Here is a 16982-nt window from a genome sequence, read left to right on the forward strand (position 1 = left end):
CCCCTGACTGCTCCCTGTCCCGACTGCCCCCTGGAACCCCCCTGCCCCTTATCCAACCCCCCGGTCCCCTTCTCATGCTGCTCAGAGCAGCATGTCTGGCAGCCGCACCGCCCGGCCGGAGCCAGATACGCTGCTCTGCAGGAGCACGCAGCCCCGCCGCCCTGAGTGCTGCCCGCGTGGCTGCGGGTGAGGGGCCAGGGGCTAGCCTCCCCAGCTGGGAGCTCAAGGGCTGGGCAGGACGGTCCCGCAGGCCGTAGTTTGCCCACCTCTGGTGTATCATCTGGAATACCAACTGGTTGCTGAGCTCACCCCCTTTTTAGGTAAATTAACTGCTACTGATAGGTAAGGCTATGAGTATGTCACTGAGATCAGAGAATCTGTGACTTCCATTGACCTCCATGACATTTTCTGCCCTGGGGCTGGAGCTCCCAGCCAGCCCTGCCATCCCAGCTCCCAACCTGGTGGGGGACCCCCAGCAGCTGCACCCCACACCTGCCCAACTGCAGCCGCAGCCAGCGACTGGAGGACTCTGCAACTACCAGCTGCTCAGGGTGAGGGGACCCCACAGCAGCTCAGCCCCAGGGGCAGGGAGATCCCGGAGCTCCCACGCACCGTAGCAGTGAGGGACCCGGGAGCCCCAGCACCAGCGGGTGCTGAACCCACCTTCCCCTTTTGTCAGGGATATTTTTAGTGAAAGTCACGGACAAGTCAGGGGCTACCGTGAATTTTTATTTCCTGTGACCTGTCCGTGACTTTCACTAAAAATATGTGACAAAAACTTAGTCTTACTAACAGGATGCATGTGAGCAAGAATGGACTGTTGAAAGGAAAAAACCTACTATCATAACTTCATCTGTACTGAGCGTCCTCTAGTCACTAAGTACAATTGTTGCTTTCGGCCACAGTGGAACACACCTGGTCCAATATACAAGTACATTGTTCATTGAGTAACTTTTAAAATGTGAAGATGGTTCTATCTTTTATAAGACTAGTGTAAAATGTCCCGTTTTTGTTCGGAGTAATTTGTGAAACCAGTTCACTGATTACATGGGGGAACCACTAATAATGTAGGTCGGTGTTTTCTTCACATCTGTGTATGGGTGTCAAGTCATTATGTGTGGTTTTTGGTTCGAGGGTGATGCATACTTTTTATCTATGTTCCAAGTAGTTTTCTGTGCCATATCCCAGATTGAGCCATTCTGTGTGCACAGCAGAGGGATGCATGTAAAACCTGGAAGTGTTTAAGTGTTTTGCTTGTTGAATGGTGACAAACCTGTACAGGTTCAACAAATGCCTCAGAGGGCAAAACCCCTGCTGTAGTTGAGCCTCAACTCTTTGGAAGGTATAGATCAATCCAACCCACATAGGCAATGCATTAAGAGAAAACATACACAGCAATTAATGGCTACAGGGCACTTTGTACCATTTTAGTTCTAGAAAACCAGTGTTGGTACATTTGTTCAGGTTGACTTTCATAACTGATTACATTTTAGACCTGGCCATGGGGGATTAATGCTGCTACTGTTTGAGAGCCTTAAAAGTCAAACATAAGAGGCTCGCTCACTCCCAGTTACAAAATAACTGTTGAAATTCTACTTCATTGGCATGAAATAGCTTAAAACGCAACCCATTACCCCCACCTTAAAGAGACACCAGCCTCTTGAAATCTGATCAACTTCAAAAAGGATATTAAAAGCAGAAGGCCCTGCCACTCTCAAGTTTTTATTTTCACTCTGACCTTTCCCTATTCTTTAAAATTCTTCTCTATGGTAAAGAAAACCCCCAACAAACAAAATAAGATAAATTTAACTTGACTATAGAGGGGCAATAGCAAAACTGAATGTACGCAAAGGACCTGATTTGGGTTTATTATGCACTGTGACCCTCAGCAGGCCTGGAAAATCCCCTACTGCTAAGTGTTGTCACTGCTATTAAGGAAGACTAGGAAACCCAGCCAGGGGCGTCTAGAGGCTAGAAGCCAGTATCTGGGCTCTGAGGCATAGATGGGGTGGCCTGCAATGGTGGCAGCTGGGTGGTGGAGGCGGCAGCGGGGGAGGGGATTGTCCTGGGCCCTGCAACCCTGAGGGACAGCTCTGCAGGCAGGTGCCCGGCCCCACCTCCTTAATGTCTCTGCAGGCACGCCCAGCCTCCCTCCTCCCCACCTCGGTGATCTGCTGCTGGCTGCTCCCAACAGCTGTGCCCCGGCTGCTGCAGAAGGGGCGTGTGTTCCCCACAGATTTCTTTGCTCCCCCATTTTTCTGCGGGGGGGGAGGCCAAGAAATTGGCAGAAGGTAAGAATTCTGCACCCCCCCCCAGGGCGTAGACTTCCCCCAGGAGTATACACGTTAAGGGATTGATTCGCAGGGGAGCCCTATGCTTGGTTAAGATAACATGCTCAATGGAGGATAGAAATATTAGCTCATGTGTTCCTCTTCCTCATTCCCTGTGGTGCCTGTCTTTCAACACGAGGAAATGTAGTGACAATTGAGCTGATTCATAAAATGAACTTTCTCCTTTACCCCTCCCTCTGAGGCGAATTGAGCAGCTGTGCAGCTCCATCCATTTTAAGTAGTGCATTAAGAGCTAATCTGGCAGGGGTGGGGGCTGTACTTAGAACTAGTCTTCCAAGTACACAGACGCTTCGATTTTATTCAGGAAACACAGACAAATTCTGGCAAGGCCTTTTATTGCTAGTCATGAAATAGCAATAGGGTAATATGCTAGGCTACCTTCCTTTCCACTATCATATTGTTTTATGGCACATCTGCTCCAAGGTTGCAACTTGTGCTCGGTGGTATTATCCTTAGATTAGGATGTGGTTCTCATGTTGCGGTTTCTTCATCTAAAAAAAAAAAAAATCAAAACCACTTCTCAGAGCCATCTTTTCTATTGAAACTGGGGAGAAGTCTCCTGGGGGGCAAAAGGAGATTTGGCAGCTGGTCCAGGCCATATAGTTGAAGTGGGAACGATCCTAAAGGCAATGGGAAATCCAGAACAGCCCATAACCAAACCATAGTTTGTATGAACTGCATTGCAGCAGTAGATGAAGCATCTACTGCCATTACACTATTAGGTTTAGATAAATTTTGATTTAATCACTAACAAGGGCTCAAGGTGGGTGGGTGGGAGAGTAAGTAATATTGAACTGGTTTCAGAGTAGCAGCCGTGTTAGTCTGTATTCGCAAAAAGAAAAGGAGGACTTGTGGCACCTTAGAGACTAAAAACATGAGTGAAATAAACTGAAGGGAGGACGCTTTTAGTGAGAGCAAGTGCAAGAGTAGGGACTCAAATGCTTGTGGACATGTGAGGGTGAAACATTGAATCTGTCTCAAAGCAAAAGCACCCTGCCCCGGCAAAAAACCAAAACCCTCCCAGATACCTTGCATACCATCCACTAACAGAATCACTGGATATAAATGAGAACTTGGGAGTTACAGAAGATGCCAACAAGGTCAGATGTAAATGGATTGCCATGCTGACCCAGGTGTATGAAAAGAAAAGGGGAGACATCTATCCAATAACTGAAAGCTCTTTTACATGTAGAGAGGAAATGGAAGTACTAGGACTGTAGATCTCAAGTGGAGGAGAGCCTTTGTTCAATGGGGTATACAGTTCAATGGCAATTCTCTTAGGAAAAGGGCAAATTAAGTGCTCCAAGCTGCTGTAACTGGGCAAACATATGACCCTCCCTCATCGATAACAGGGATTACAGCCAACATTTTCAAATGGCTTGAAGCACTATCAAGGGTACAACGTTATGAGTGGCAGTGAGACAGGGAAATGGACAACAGGGTTCTGCCCCCGGACCAGCTGTTAGTGCACTTGCCAGAGGCACAGGAGAACACCAAAGACCAGACAAGAAGAGAGTTTGCAGGACTGAAGTAACAATGAGGGTCATAACAGTGGCTGGATTCTCATGAAGAACTTTTACTAAGAAGCTTAAATTTACATTGCAGGAGGCCTTTTCGTTACATCTGGCTTACAGGCGTGATTCCAAGAAGTTTCATTCCATTAGCTAGAACAGAACGTGCAGCCTGGAAGAGGCGGAGTCTTGCCTGCAAAATAAAAGTAACAATCAACTTATGCAGTCACATCATCTGAATAGCAGTTTATACTTCCATGACCAAGGAGCATAGTCTCAAGGAAAGGGCTAGGAGGAAGCCTGTTAAAAATGAAGACAGCTATCTGTGTGTCATCTTTGTTTAAAAGGAGTCTGAGGATTAGGGTTTGTTCAACACGATGAAGATACAAAGTGCCGAATACTAGTAGCAGTTCAAGGACTAGAGGAAGCCACTTCCATCCTCCGCCACAATAGCACTGAACAACTGATCTAAGGGTGAAAGTGGCGGAATTTATTCTCAACGTTGTGGAGACCATTCAAGCCAAAGTCACAAACAGGTCTCTAGCCACATCCAGCCTGGCCTCCCTGACCGAGGGAACAAGACCCTGCTGCAGAAAGCCTAGCATAGGAGCAAGCAGAGTGGAGAGCTGCCATGGTGGAGCACGAGACAATTGATCTGGATCCACAAAGGGACTCAGCTGTTGCAATGCCTATCTTTTAGACACCTCTGGAACAATAATGGGATCCATAAAACCTGAGTTAGGTCCCTTGGCTCCTTGTACAAGAAGGGTGGGGGCGTAGGATTGCCTCCCTTGTAACTTTTAGCCCAGTGATTAGAGCACTCACCCAGGGTGTGGGAGACCCAGGTTTGGTTCCCCCCTCTGCCTGCAGGGGAGAAGGGATCTGAACAGGGATCTCCAACCTCTAAGGAGTGTGCCCAAACCATCAGGATATTCTAATATCTCCTGTTGAAGCCATTCCACTTGGTATAATTACTGAAAGAGTCACTGGGCCACAGAGACTGACTCCACAGACTGGTGGTTAGGGCACCCAGCTGGGAGGTGGGAGCTGCAGGGTCCAGTCCCCCTGCTTCAAATAACTCTTATGCCAGGTGCAATAGCTTCAGCAGAAGAGACTGAGCAAGGCCGCCCTTCCCGATCAGAATATCCGCTAGACCAGTGGGAGGGCACTCAGAGGTGGGAGACCCCTATTTAAATCCCTTCTCCCCATCATGCAAAGGGGCGAAGTGAACCTGATCTCCCACATCCCAGGTGAGTGCTCTAACCGCTGGGGTAAGCGTTAGGGAGGCAGGTGGCACCTCCTCCACTGGTCAGATTTGGAACATGCAGCTAACATGCCTACCACATTAGAGCCCATAAGAAGCCAGGCAGAGGAGTGCTTGTCTTCCCTGCTTCATGGATTGCACTGACGCGTAGGCATAAAAAGGCTGTGGATGCCCAGAGTGAGGCAGTAACTTCGGTGCCTGGAGGATTAGGCAGCAATTGAGTGAGGGTTGTGTGGCTAGCAGTGGCACCTAATTCTGGGGGTTCGGTGCCTAAGTCCTTAAGTGGATCTGAGCCACAGCAACGGACAGAAAAACAAGGAGTTCCAAGCAGCACACAGGTAAGACACAGACACCTTGTGGCCACACTGGACCTTTGAGAAGCTGAGTATAGACATGTCCTCTCACCTTCGGCTGACAGCCTAGCATATTCAGGTTTGGTGGCAGCGTTGCCGTAGCCGTGTTGGTCCCAGGATATTAGAGAGACAAGGTGGGCGAAGTAATATATTTTATTGCACCAACTTCTGTTGGAGAGACAGCTCTTGAGCTACACTGAGCTCTTCTTCAGGTCTGGGAAAGGTACTCACAAGGCCTGTCTACACTAAAAATATGAGTGGGGGGCTTTCAGCCTCCCACACTGCCCCTCTTAAGTCAGTGGAAATGCTCCTGGTGACGACACGCACCACTTACAGAAGAAGGATAGCGTGGACATGAACTGCTGCAGTAATTACTGCAATAGTTGTAAGATGACTTAACATAGGATCAGCAGGGAGCTGGGCCGGGCTGCTGCCTGGAGGCTCAGTGCTCCGCACGGGGAGCCCTGGTATTACCTGGAGGCTCCCGGCTCCCCACCACCAGAAGCCCACCTGCTTTCCTGGGCTCTCCGCTCCCCACCGCAGCCGGGCTCCCGGGGGAGAGCTCTGCACTCAGAGTCTGGGCAGCTCCTGGTGGGGAGCCAGACGTCTTGGGGCAGTCACCAGGTTCCCCCCAGGGAGCCGACTGGCTCGGAGCCGGGAGGGCACATCCTGGCTCCCTGTGGGGAGTACAGCAGCTGCATCGAAGCTCAGAGCGGGGAGCACGGACAGCAGCTGTGTTGGGAGCAGGTACCTGGGGGGCAGCCGGGCTCTAGCTGGAGCCCCCCACCTGCCCGATTGACAGTGCAGCTTTCTTGTCAATTTCACGGCTCCCAGCATGGAGCTGTGAAATTGACAAGAATGACAGCCAACAGCTGATGTAAGTAAGGCAGTGTCTGCAGGGACATTGTGTTGCCCTAACTACACTGGCATAAGCCCTACGCCTCATGGAGGTGGAGCTATTACGTCAGTGTAGTAGAGCACTTACATCTGCGGAAGCCAGGCTGTAGTGTGTACACTGACATAATTAAATTGATGTAAGCTGCCTTATGTTGACCTAACTGTAGTGTAGACCAAGCCCGAGTGTCACCGCAAAATACAAGGAGGAACAGATTTTTTAGCCTAAGTAATTAACACATATTAGAAGGGACCGGCAAGGTGAAGTGGCCTGTTAACATGCCTGCAGTCATAGGCCAAAACGGGGGTACAGTGAGTTATAGATTGTTGTAATAAACCATAAATCCTGTGACTTTATACAGTCTTTGACTTGTAGTGTCTAGCAAAGTTATGAATTTAAGCTCCCAGGCTTGTCTTTTGAAAGTGTTGTGCAGGTTTTCTTTGAGGATGGGGACAGGCAGGTCAGATATAGAGTGAAAAGTGAAAAGTGTTCACCCACAGGTGAGAGGGTATTTTTGGTTGGAGGTTAAATTCATACTTTGCTGTGCCACTCCTGAGTACCTTTCCCAGACCTGAATAAGAGCTCAATGTAGCTCAAAAGATAGGAGACAAGGGGGAGGACCTAACTTTCACCACTCCTCAGAATTACAGGGAATCTGACCTCACGTCTATCAAAAAAGTTGTGCTTACTAAAAGGTGCATTAAAGTCAATGGAGCTTTAAGCTCAACCATATGGAATATCTTCTTTGTAATCTTCTCACTTATTTTTCACAACAGAACATTGCAAAGCTCAACCCTGAAGGAAGAGTCATCATCAAAGGCAGATACGCAATTACTTTTCAGATCAGTATGAGACAGAACAAAAGATGGTGTAATTAGGGTAGCATTTACTCAATAGTTAAGGGATCAGATCTCTCGCCCAAAGATTCACAGCCTTCTAATTTGCATCTAGGTGGAACTGCACATAGGAGTAGACAGCCTATGTTGGTAGACTAGCAGTATAGACAATTTGTATTGTGTAGGCGGAATTAGGGAGTGGGGGTTCAGTCACCTCACATAGCTCTGTCCTCCCACTTAAGCTGAGGAAACCATCAGAAACTAACCAGAATGTTCAACACTCTCCGGAATATTAGGGAGAAGAAAATGAGAGAGAAAGGGAACAACTGCTCTGAAGCAATTCCCTCTAAGTGGTGCTCAGAGTCACATTGAAGAGGTCCAGAGAGAGCCCTTGGCAGTCAGGGTGGGCTTGCAGCCATGAGTTTCTGCTCCTTCATTGGAAAAAAGGGCAATTCTGCAGCTCAGAACCAGCCTCATGCTATCCCTACAGTTAGTGCTTCCAAGAGCGCCTCTTAGTTTCAACTGTTTGGAGCGTGAATAGATGTGTCCTCGTAAGCAGTCGTTTGCCGGACAGACAGTGTTTCTCTTTGGCTACACAGCTCAAGTACACTGAATTACAGTCACACAGCAATAATGCACAATACCTGGGCTTGTTCAGGGGCACTGCCTTTCACAGGGAGCGTTTTATGAGCCACAGCGGCAAGATGGCTGAAACGGAAAAGTGGATTAGAACCAGCAATTCCCTTAAGAAGAGCAGTTACATGGGCTGCAGAAAGCAGCAGAACTAGAAGATCCACCCCCAACCACCAGACTAAGATCAGTTTATAAGGGCCTTTGGGCAAACGGTCCCTTTCAGGACTGGATTCTGAGTTTTATGTCTCACAGCTGCCTCATAAAAGAAGAAATAACTAGTTTTGCTTGCTGGTACAGATACAATTTTAGAAGTACATACTGGAAATATGAGATAGGGACCAAAGGGTTATTTGGTCTGGGGCACTGTAACATTTCCGAAGGGACACCCACTCCTGTGTCAGCGATTACAAGTTTGATTTGTGTTATCAACTTATTCTGCTTCACTTATCCTCCTTTGTTTCTCCCTCTCCCCTCCTCCAAGAGAAGAGCCTGAGCCACCACATTTAGATCTAGATCCAACCCTGTCCCATGTGCAAACGGATGCAGATTTGGGATTTTAGGTCTGCCCACAAGGCCTAGCTGCGGAGTTCAGATTGGGAACAGTACACCCGGACGCCTGGACGGTCTACGCTTGCTTGTACTGACTTGTCGATGTTGCTGGAGTTTGATTCTAGTGAAACTGAGAATTAAAGCTGTTCAGCGATAGCAAATATTTCTTTCCTTACCTGAGCGTTAGGAGGTAGCTGACGATGTGCTTGGGCTGAAGATCTTCAGAGGATTTATACAGTACCTCATCGTAGCTGGGGAGAAAGTAAGGGACAGTTCAGAGCTCAGCTTGCAATCACAAGAAAACTAACTAAAGTTCTTAGAACAGGAATAAAGAAAGGGACTGCAGCGTGTTGGGAATAGCATCATCATAATACAGAAGTACATTTAAAACTTGCTGAATTAATATTGTAGATTTCAGAGCTCACAACAGGTGGTCAAAAGCAAAGACAATAAACAGTTGCTCCTGGAATATTATGTTCTGCTTTAAATCTTATCACTCACTGTGGGTCCTTATAAGAAGAAAAATCTACATTAAATGACCACTTGAGGCCCTGTCATAAAGCAGTACCTTAAAGGATGTGGCCTTTTAATAAAGGGGACTCAGAATTTTCAACAGTTTAAAGGGACTCTCATAAAATTACAATTAGTAGATATAAACAAAAAAGTTGGTTCTCAAAATATGGAAATACAGTCAGCTGAGATGAAAAACAGTATTAAAACTCAAACATGTACAGATCTGCAGAGAGAAAATTTTCCCGAACAGTTCTGTTGCGTGCTCTCTCTGACAGGCTAGTAGGAATAATCCTGCACCTGACAGCTCTGATCTTCAGAGCAGGGTCCCCTCCAAAGCAGAACTATGAAAGAGGATCTTCTGCCACTCCGCTCTGCTCTTCGATAGATTTCCACGTCCTCCCATCCCAATGTGAGTTCTTACAAAAGCAGAGCTTCCCTGGTAGTGTTATCTCTTGTGGTCAAGTTACAGCAAAACTGGGGAGTGGCCACAGCAGGGCAGGCAGGGTGGGGGAGGACTCAGCAATCAGGAGACGGCCTTAGAGGAACTGCACTTCTATGACAGCTCCACATTAACCTCCCTTGCATGCAAACCAAAATTGACTTATTTATTTTTGTACTGCTGTAGTGCTAAGAGCCCCAGTCATGGCTGAAGACTTCATTGTGCCAGGTGCTGTCTAAACACATGATGAAAAACGTTTCCTGCCCCAAAGAGCTCACAGCCTCATGCACGTGTGCTGCATCAGTGGCCATGTGTAGGGTCTTGGGGGAAATGTAGCAGCTACTAGCCTAGAGGTGAGTTGTGTTGCCACAAGATGTGATTTTATTTTAAAAACAATAACAGTTGCTGGTCTCATGAGTGAAGTGGTCAGTATTACACACTGGTTTCTATTTAAAAGGTACTTAAGAACACCATGAGCTGTGTGGCAAGACACCTCCTTCATCTCGCCCGCTCTGCCAATGGCGGGCCTGAGGTAAATCAGCCCCACTCTAGGCAGTGTTTGCCTTCCCCCTTCTGTGTTCCTTTGGCCGTGTTTCCAGGGTAGGCCCCAGGGTCGGTCTAAGAGGTGATCCTTCACCAAACAAAAGGGAAAACGTCTCATAAACACAAAACCAAAGGGGGATACTTCCCCTGCCTCCTCGCTGGGGCAGGCATCATCCCGTTGCTTGCCCCATAGCAGGTGCTCAGGTTTGGTTATTCCCCTGTGAGAAGGAGCTCAACCCTTTAGCCTGGAGAAGCTTATTTCCCTGCTACCAGCAGCCTGGCAGTAGTTTCTCCCTCTCCTGCCTTTTCTCTCCCCAGAGATTTTTTTTAAAGGCCTCAGGCAGCCCTTAATTGGGTTCAGGTGTCCCTAATTGACCTGAGGTAACCCCTCATCAGCTTTACTCCTGAGGGATTTCTGCACCAACGTGGGGGCGCAGAATTGAAATGGCCCGCATTTTTCTGTGCCCCCCCACGCAGAAAAAGGCAAAACAAAATCCGCTGGGGGACATGCGCCTCTTCCCCGGCAGCGCGTCCGTTCCAGCGTGCCTGGAGCAGCCTCAGAGACAGGGCATGCGTGCCTGCGTGATCACCCGGGGGCTGAGCGTATGTGCGTGCCAGTGTTACTTCTGGGGGGGGTTCTGCGGGACTGCGGGTCCGCAGCAGAAAACGCCCCCCCCGCACAGTTCCTGCTTTTCCCTGCAGAAAATGACAGAGAAGCCGCTCTGGGAGTGACCATGTATGCAGTTTTCTGGGGGGGAGGGATTGCCCCCCAAACGGAGGCGATGCATGGGGGGGAGCACACGGGGTTACGTGCCACTGCCCCCCTCCCTCCTTATTTCTGCAAACGCAGAGCTTCCCAGCTCAGAGGTTGCATTGTCCAGCAAGGAGACTCAGCAGCTGAACGCAGCCTCCTGGGTCCTAGTGCCAGCTCTGCTCCCCTTCTGTGTTCTGGGAGCCTTCCTGTTTTCTGTGGAACAGTGAGCCTGAGTAAGGGGGAGTGGCAGAAATGAGGGTAAGGGTGGAGGGGAAGAGGCAGTGGGGAAGGAAGGGGGTGGAATAGGGCAGTGGGAGGGAATGTGGGAGTGAGCAGAGGGGGATGGAAAAGATAGGGGAATCATGGGGTGGGGGGCAGCAGGATCCCGGCATGTGGCATCCCCTCGACAGCAGCTGGGGCTCTCCTATTAAGAAGGCCCACCGAACCCTCACCCTGACAAGCCCTACCCCCCTACAACTGGAACCCTCTTACAAGCCCCCCACACCCAGACCCCCACCCCACTTGAGCCCCAACCAGCTGCACCTGGACCTCCACCCTTCCAAGCCCCACTCCCCCAGCATGCAGACCCCCCACCCAAGCCCCCACAGCCAGACACCTCCCCCAGCCAAGCCCCATCTCCCCATACCCAGACCCCCTCGCTGAGCCCAACCACCATCACCTGGATCCCCTGGGTAAATCCCATTACCTCTGCACCTGGAACCCCACAACATGCCCCTGTGCATCCAGATCTTCCACTGAGCTGCCCACACCCACATTGCCCCCCACAGAAACGTCTCGCCTCACACCTGGAAACCCCCACACTAAGCCCCTCCACACTTGGGTCTTGCTGGGCTGAGCCTGCCCACCCACACCTGGTGCGCCTGGCACAGAGGGGCAGGGCCCCAGGGTGTTTCTGGGACAGGCCCAGCCCTTGCACTGTGTCAGGGTCAGGTGCAGCCTCACTGCCGAGGCTGGACTGGGGGAGGTAGGGGCTTAAGGGTGATCTCCCACCTCAGTGTAGCCAGTGGCCTGTGTTCCCCACTGCCACGCTAGAGCTACGCTTATTTATTGACAAATAAAATTTGCAGAATTTTAAAATATTTTGTGAATAATTTTTAATTTTTTGGCACATAATTCCCTCAGGAGTATCAGCCTGTAGGAAAAAGGACCTTTAACATTCTGGGGCTAACATATCAGCCTTCCCACACCCTCTTGTAGCCGTCCGGCCTGACTTTGTCACAGCTGGTTGCTAATACCAAGTTCACTGAACCGTCAAGTGGCTATTAAATGAAGAGGCATGTCTCTGCTACTGCAATCTGTAGCCACATGAAATAAACTAATGAGTAGAGCTGGCTGAAAGTCAGAATTTCCCATCCATGGGAAATTAAAAAACAAAACTGTTCAGCTTCAGAACAAAACAAATTTTTGAAATTTGCTGTGGAAGGGAAATTAGAAAAAAATTAGTTTAGAACTTTTTGAAATTGACCCTGGGAGCCAAAAGCCTAGAAGCCCTGGGAACCACAACTGAGCCGGGAGCCTCAGAGCTTGGGAGCTGGGGTTTGCAGCTCTGTGGCAGAGAGCCTGGAAGCCATGAGAGCTGGGGACCCTGGAAGTCCTGGGTCTGCTGTGCTGGGGCAGTCACATGGCTGAGCTGCCCTGCCCTGTGTTCCATCAAAAGTTCATCAACACTGACATGTTTCCATGAAACATTTTGGTTTCAACAAATTGGTATTTTCAGCTTTGTCTGAAAATTCCTGAGCGGATCTCCTAAAGAATTCTTCTGTCTAGCCTCTGACTGCCAGAACCTGGGAGTGGAGGACAGGGAATGGATCAATTGATGATTGCCGGTTCTGTTCATTCCTCTGAAGCACCTGACACTGAGACAGGAAACTGGGCTAGATGGACCATTGGTCTGACCCAGTATGGCCAATCTTACGTTAAGTGGAGTAAGTCAGCTTCTTCAGGGAAGATGTGCTACCACAAATCTACCATTCCAAGAGATTCACTGGTCTACAAAGACCATCATCTAGGTAAATGATGTTTAACACTGACCAGATCAAAGGCCAAGTATTTTTGTTATATTGTCAAAGGCCACAATCAAAGCAATGAAAGTGGGTTTAAGCCGCTAGGAAGGCTTTTGCTCTTGACTGCCTGGAGGGAGGATGGCATGGAGAGTGGCAGCATGGTGCAGGGTCTAGGACATTCAAGCTGGGAGTTCTGGGCTCTATATTCAGCTCTGCCATTGACTTCCTGTGTGGCGTTGGGAAAGTCCTCACATCTTTCTGTGCTTGAGATTTCACACCTATGAATAATGCTTGCTCAGCTTTGTCAGAATGTTGAGAATTATCAATGAAAAGCACTATATATGAACTAAGTACTATTTTTAGGGATTGGTGTGTGGGTGTCCTTCATGGCTACTGGAAGTGGGTGGATGTTCCATTCCCTTCCTCCTAAGAGCATTTCCACACCCCTTTTCCATGGGATCCAGAGATCCCATCCACCAGGTCTATGTTTATGATGATGACCAATGTTTATATAGCTTATTACATTTACAAAAGAACTGTACTAATCTTTCCTCATTAGCAACTAAGTAACAATTAGTTACAGGCACCCAATACTGTGAACAGTATTAACAATTATTAACAGGCATCCAATTACTCAAAGGTATTTTCCCCACATGATCCTTTTTCATTCAGCTTCTGAAATCAACACATTCATTTACATCTAAACATGTGTATTGCAAGTATGGGCTTGTGCAGTAGGCCCAGTGATCAACAAGTTATTGCCTAAGATGTTCACTTCTACTCTTCCACTGCCATGTAACTAATAATTTATTCAACATGCAGGCATCAAACCCTGATGGATCTGCTTCTTGGAAAGACAAATAGTAAATACCTGAGAAGATGCTGGAGTACGGAGATGGCCTGTGGATCTTGTAAACAAGCTGTGTTAATGTCAGTTGATTGCCCGTCCCTGCACATCTGCTCTAAACTAGAAAACATAAGAGCCCAGTGTGAGAAAACAAACACTCTTATAAATTTAAAAAAAACCCAACAACCTTCAGCAGCAAAGCTGCGTAAGAATTAAAACCAACGTGCACTTAAAGGAGAACAAAATTTGAATCTAGATACACTGTTTGCAAGATGACTAAAACATCTGAGTTAGACTAGCTGAGTTAAATCCAAGACAAAAAGCTATTTTACTTGAGCCAGCATTCAATATACACGTCAGTAACTTTACAGAAAGATCCCATGAAAGAACATGACAGTTTCAAAGGGCACTGTCAAGTCTGACCTTTTTGGAATTAAAAATCAATTCAGGAGTATGACACAATGCCGATGTCGACAGTCTGACCAAGTGCTTTATCTTCAATCTCGGTATTTCTCCTATGGATTTTTAAAATTCCCTAAGATACAATTTTGGGCGATCACAAAAGGACAGAATTAAGGCTGGAGTCGGTCACTGCCGCTCGGGAAAGTTCAGTCAAATCACAGTTTAAATACTGTAGCAAGGTGTATTTCGCATACCCAGAAGACTCCAGGCCAGATTCCTTGGCTATAAGCAGAGCACCACTGATCTTGGGGCCACTCTTTGCCATGCCCTAATTTGCATCAGTCATCCCAAGCGGCTGTTACAGCAGCCAAGAATTACTAGGACATAGAGACAGCCTGGCCATGCCGCTTGCCCCAGCCAGAGGGAGAGGGCTTGCAAGTTTTATTTTCCTTGGTTTTCCCATCTGAGGTCTCAACTGTATGGATGAGAGATTCGAATCTTTAGGAAAGGCTTCATCACAAATGTTACTCAGTCACTGGAGTCAAATAGATGTTAATAAAAACAGAAAATTTCTCCACTCTGGAAGGCTCTTCTTACCTGTGGAGTCTGGCATGTGTGTACTGCAGGAATACGCCTGTATCTCCCCGACTTTGGAGAACCCGGTCCCAACTAAACTGATAATCGGATGATAGAAGACCCTTGAAATCCTAAAATGAGAACAGTTGCTATTCAGCATCATGTAGCTAGTGTTCCCAGTGCCAATGTACAGTCTCTCACAGAAGGAATAATCAGAAGACAGTTTAAACAGACCTGAATTATAAGTGCTGCAAGCCCAATCTTTTCGGCAGTCTCAAGAGGGTTTTCCAGTTCTTTAGTTGCTGAACAGATACAAGCAAAAACAGATGATGAAAATTTGCAACAGTGTAACTGGCTCATGGGTAAGAACGACAGCAGCTGGTGGTAAGGCAGATTTGATTAAAATTTATACCAGCAATAAAACAAATTATCAGGCTGCAAAGGCCGACAAAGTCCGAATGTAAAACCTTTCACATCTAGGCTGCCTTTCTTTACAAGAACTACGGGTCACCAAATGAAATTAATGGGCAACAGGTTTAAAACAAACAAAAGGAAGTATTTCTTCACACAACGCACACACAACCTGTGGAACTCTTTGCCAGAGGATGTTGTGAAGGCCAAGACTATAACAGGGTTCAAAAAAGAACTAGGTAAGTTCATGGAGGATAGATCCATCAAAGGCTATTAGCCAGGATAGGCACGGATGGTGTCCCAAACCTGTATTTGCAAGAAACTGGGAATGGGCGATAGGGAATGGATCACTTGATGATTACCTGTTCTGTTCATTCCCTCTGGGGCACCTGGCATTGGCCACTGTTGGAAGACAGGATACTGGGCTAGATGGACCTTTGGTCTGACCCAGTAGGGCCATTCTTATGCTCAATATGATTACTAAATTTTAAGGCCAAGGGGATAGTCTAGTCTGACTCACTACGTAACACAGGCCATCGAATTTCACCCTGTAATTCTGGCACCAAGTCCATAACTTCTGGTTGAGCTACAGCATATCTTTTAGAAAGACATCCAGAGAGACCTCAAGTGATGGAAAATCTAGCACATTCCTAGGTAAATTGTTCCAATGTGGACCTTATTTCTAGTCTGAATTTGTCTGGCTGCAGCTTCCAACCACTCGATCTTATTACATCTTTGCTTGCTTGATTAAAGAGCCCTCTACTATCAGAAATCTTCTCCCACATGAGTAGTTATGGACTATGATCAAATCCCCACTAAGCCTTCTCTTGGATAAGCTAACTAGACAGAACTTCTTAAATCTCTCACTGTGAGACTAATTTATCTGCCTTGAAACATCACTGATAAATAGGCTAACAAAGGATATCTGTTTTCAGTGCAGCTGTTGTAAGGATCTTGGTTGGAAAGTTATTTCGTGACTGCTTTCAGCAATAATTCCTCAGTGAGCGAGCAGCTCTCTCACCCCTGCAGCAATCCACTGAAGGGATTGTTCTATTCCTATTTCCCCCCCAGAGGTGAGAGTACACAGTGCTAGGCTGGGATCATAGCACCCTTCACATAGACATTCAGAGACTGCACACATCACCACTGTTTTGGAAGGAATGTTAGCTCCAGGTGCACCAGTCCACATCTTCAGGCTATATATTAAATTGCGTTTGGACTCACTAACTTCACTTAACCCGGTGACAATCTTGGTTTATTTAAAACATTCCATTTTTAAATTCAGATCATATCTGCCTTCTATCTAGGTCTCTTCTTCCTATTTGCAGCAGGATCCTAGTGCAGTTTCCTATAAGACAAGGCTGTCAAATGCATTCTGGGGAGAGGACCTTTTTAATTCTGGTCTATGGGCTAAGTCTACAAAGTCAGAGCTGCACACTACTCTCCATCCACAGCTGATCTCCTGGGGGAGATTTGCATAAAGACAGAGGGGAGGATATGGCTGTTATGTAAAATCTAAACATGTCTCAATAGGAAACAAAGATGCAGTGCACATTTAGAATTTATCTCTGCCATTTGCTAGGCTATTTGCACATGCAGCTGAGGTAATTGTCCATATTAGTGAGAACTGTGCACCTTAATTTTTGAAAAACTCTGTTTCAAAGTGTCATCCTTGGGTTTCACTGCTAATGCCCCGCTGTGATGAGTGGGGGCGATTCACATTGCTTAGAACTGTTTGCCTGCCTGCCTGCTTAGGAAGACAACGCTGCATTGGTTACACTGTTCATGTTTGGAAGGGTTTTTTTTTTTTTTGCAACTTTAAGGGCAGATGTTTATATTTTAGATACAGCCGAATATAAGCCAGTCATAGGGGCTTGTTAGCTACCTTAAGTGGGTTAGTTCTAGTGTGCAAGCCAAGTATTTAACACCACCATAAGCAAATTCTCCCTGGCAACATGGTGGAAAGACAACCCTTAGCTGTAACTAGAAAACCCACAGGGCCAACTGCTCACAATTACCCCACCGTGACACAAAAACAAGCATCTCCAGCCCCACCACTTTCTGAGCCCAGAGAGATCAAT

At 47.4% G+C, this 16982-nt stretch overlaps 1 protein-coding gene across 7 annotated transcripts in view; it reads right to left on the minus strand.

Moving 5' to 3' along the window:
* Positions 1 to 2466: 2466 nt before the first annotated feature.
* Positions 2467 to 16982, minus strand: part of RARS2 (arginyl-tRNA synthetase 2, mitochondrial) — a 57584-nt gene continuing 43068 nt past the window's right edge. For 4 of the 7 annotated variants that reach the window (XM_043542643.1, XM_037894446.2, XM_043542644.1 and 1 more), the window contains 6 exons: positions 14725 to 14792; positions 14512 to 14621; positions 13537 to 13632; positions 8569 to 8643; positions 7855 to 7918; positions 3908 to 4055 (listed from right to left, as the gene is read on the minus strand). In XM_043542643.1, coding sequence (XP_043398578.1) covers positions 3969 to 4055; positions 7855 to 7918; positions 8569 to 8643; positions 13537 to 13632; positions 14512 to 14621; positions 14725 to 14792 — 500 coding nt within the window. In that variant the 3' untranslated portion in view covers positions 3908 to 3968. Of the gene's footprint in view, positions 2843 to 3907; positions 4056 to 7854; positions 7919 to 8568; positions 8644 to 13536; positions 13633 to 14511; positions 14622 to 14724; positions 14793 to 16982 lie in introns of those variants that run through there. The other 3 variants (XM_037894448.2, XM_037894447.2, XM_037894450.2) reach the window with 3 other exon arrangements.

The sequence above is a fragment of the Chelonia mydas genome, chromosome 3, assembly GCF_015237465.2.
Source record: "Chelonia mydas isolate rCheMyd1 chromosome 3, rCheMyd1.pri.v2, whole genome shotgun sequence".
Lineage (NCBI taxonomy): Eukaryota > Metazoa > Chordata > Testudines > Cheloniidae > Chelonia > Chelonia mydas.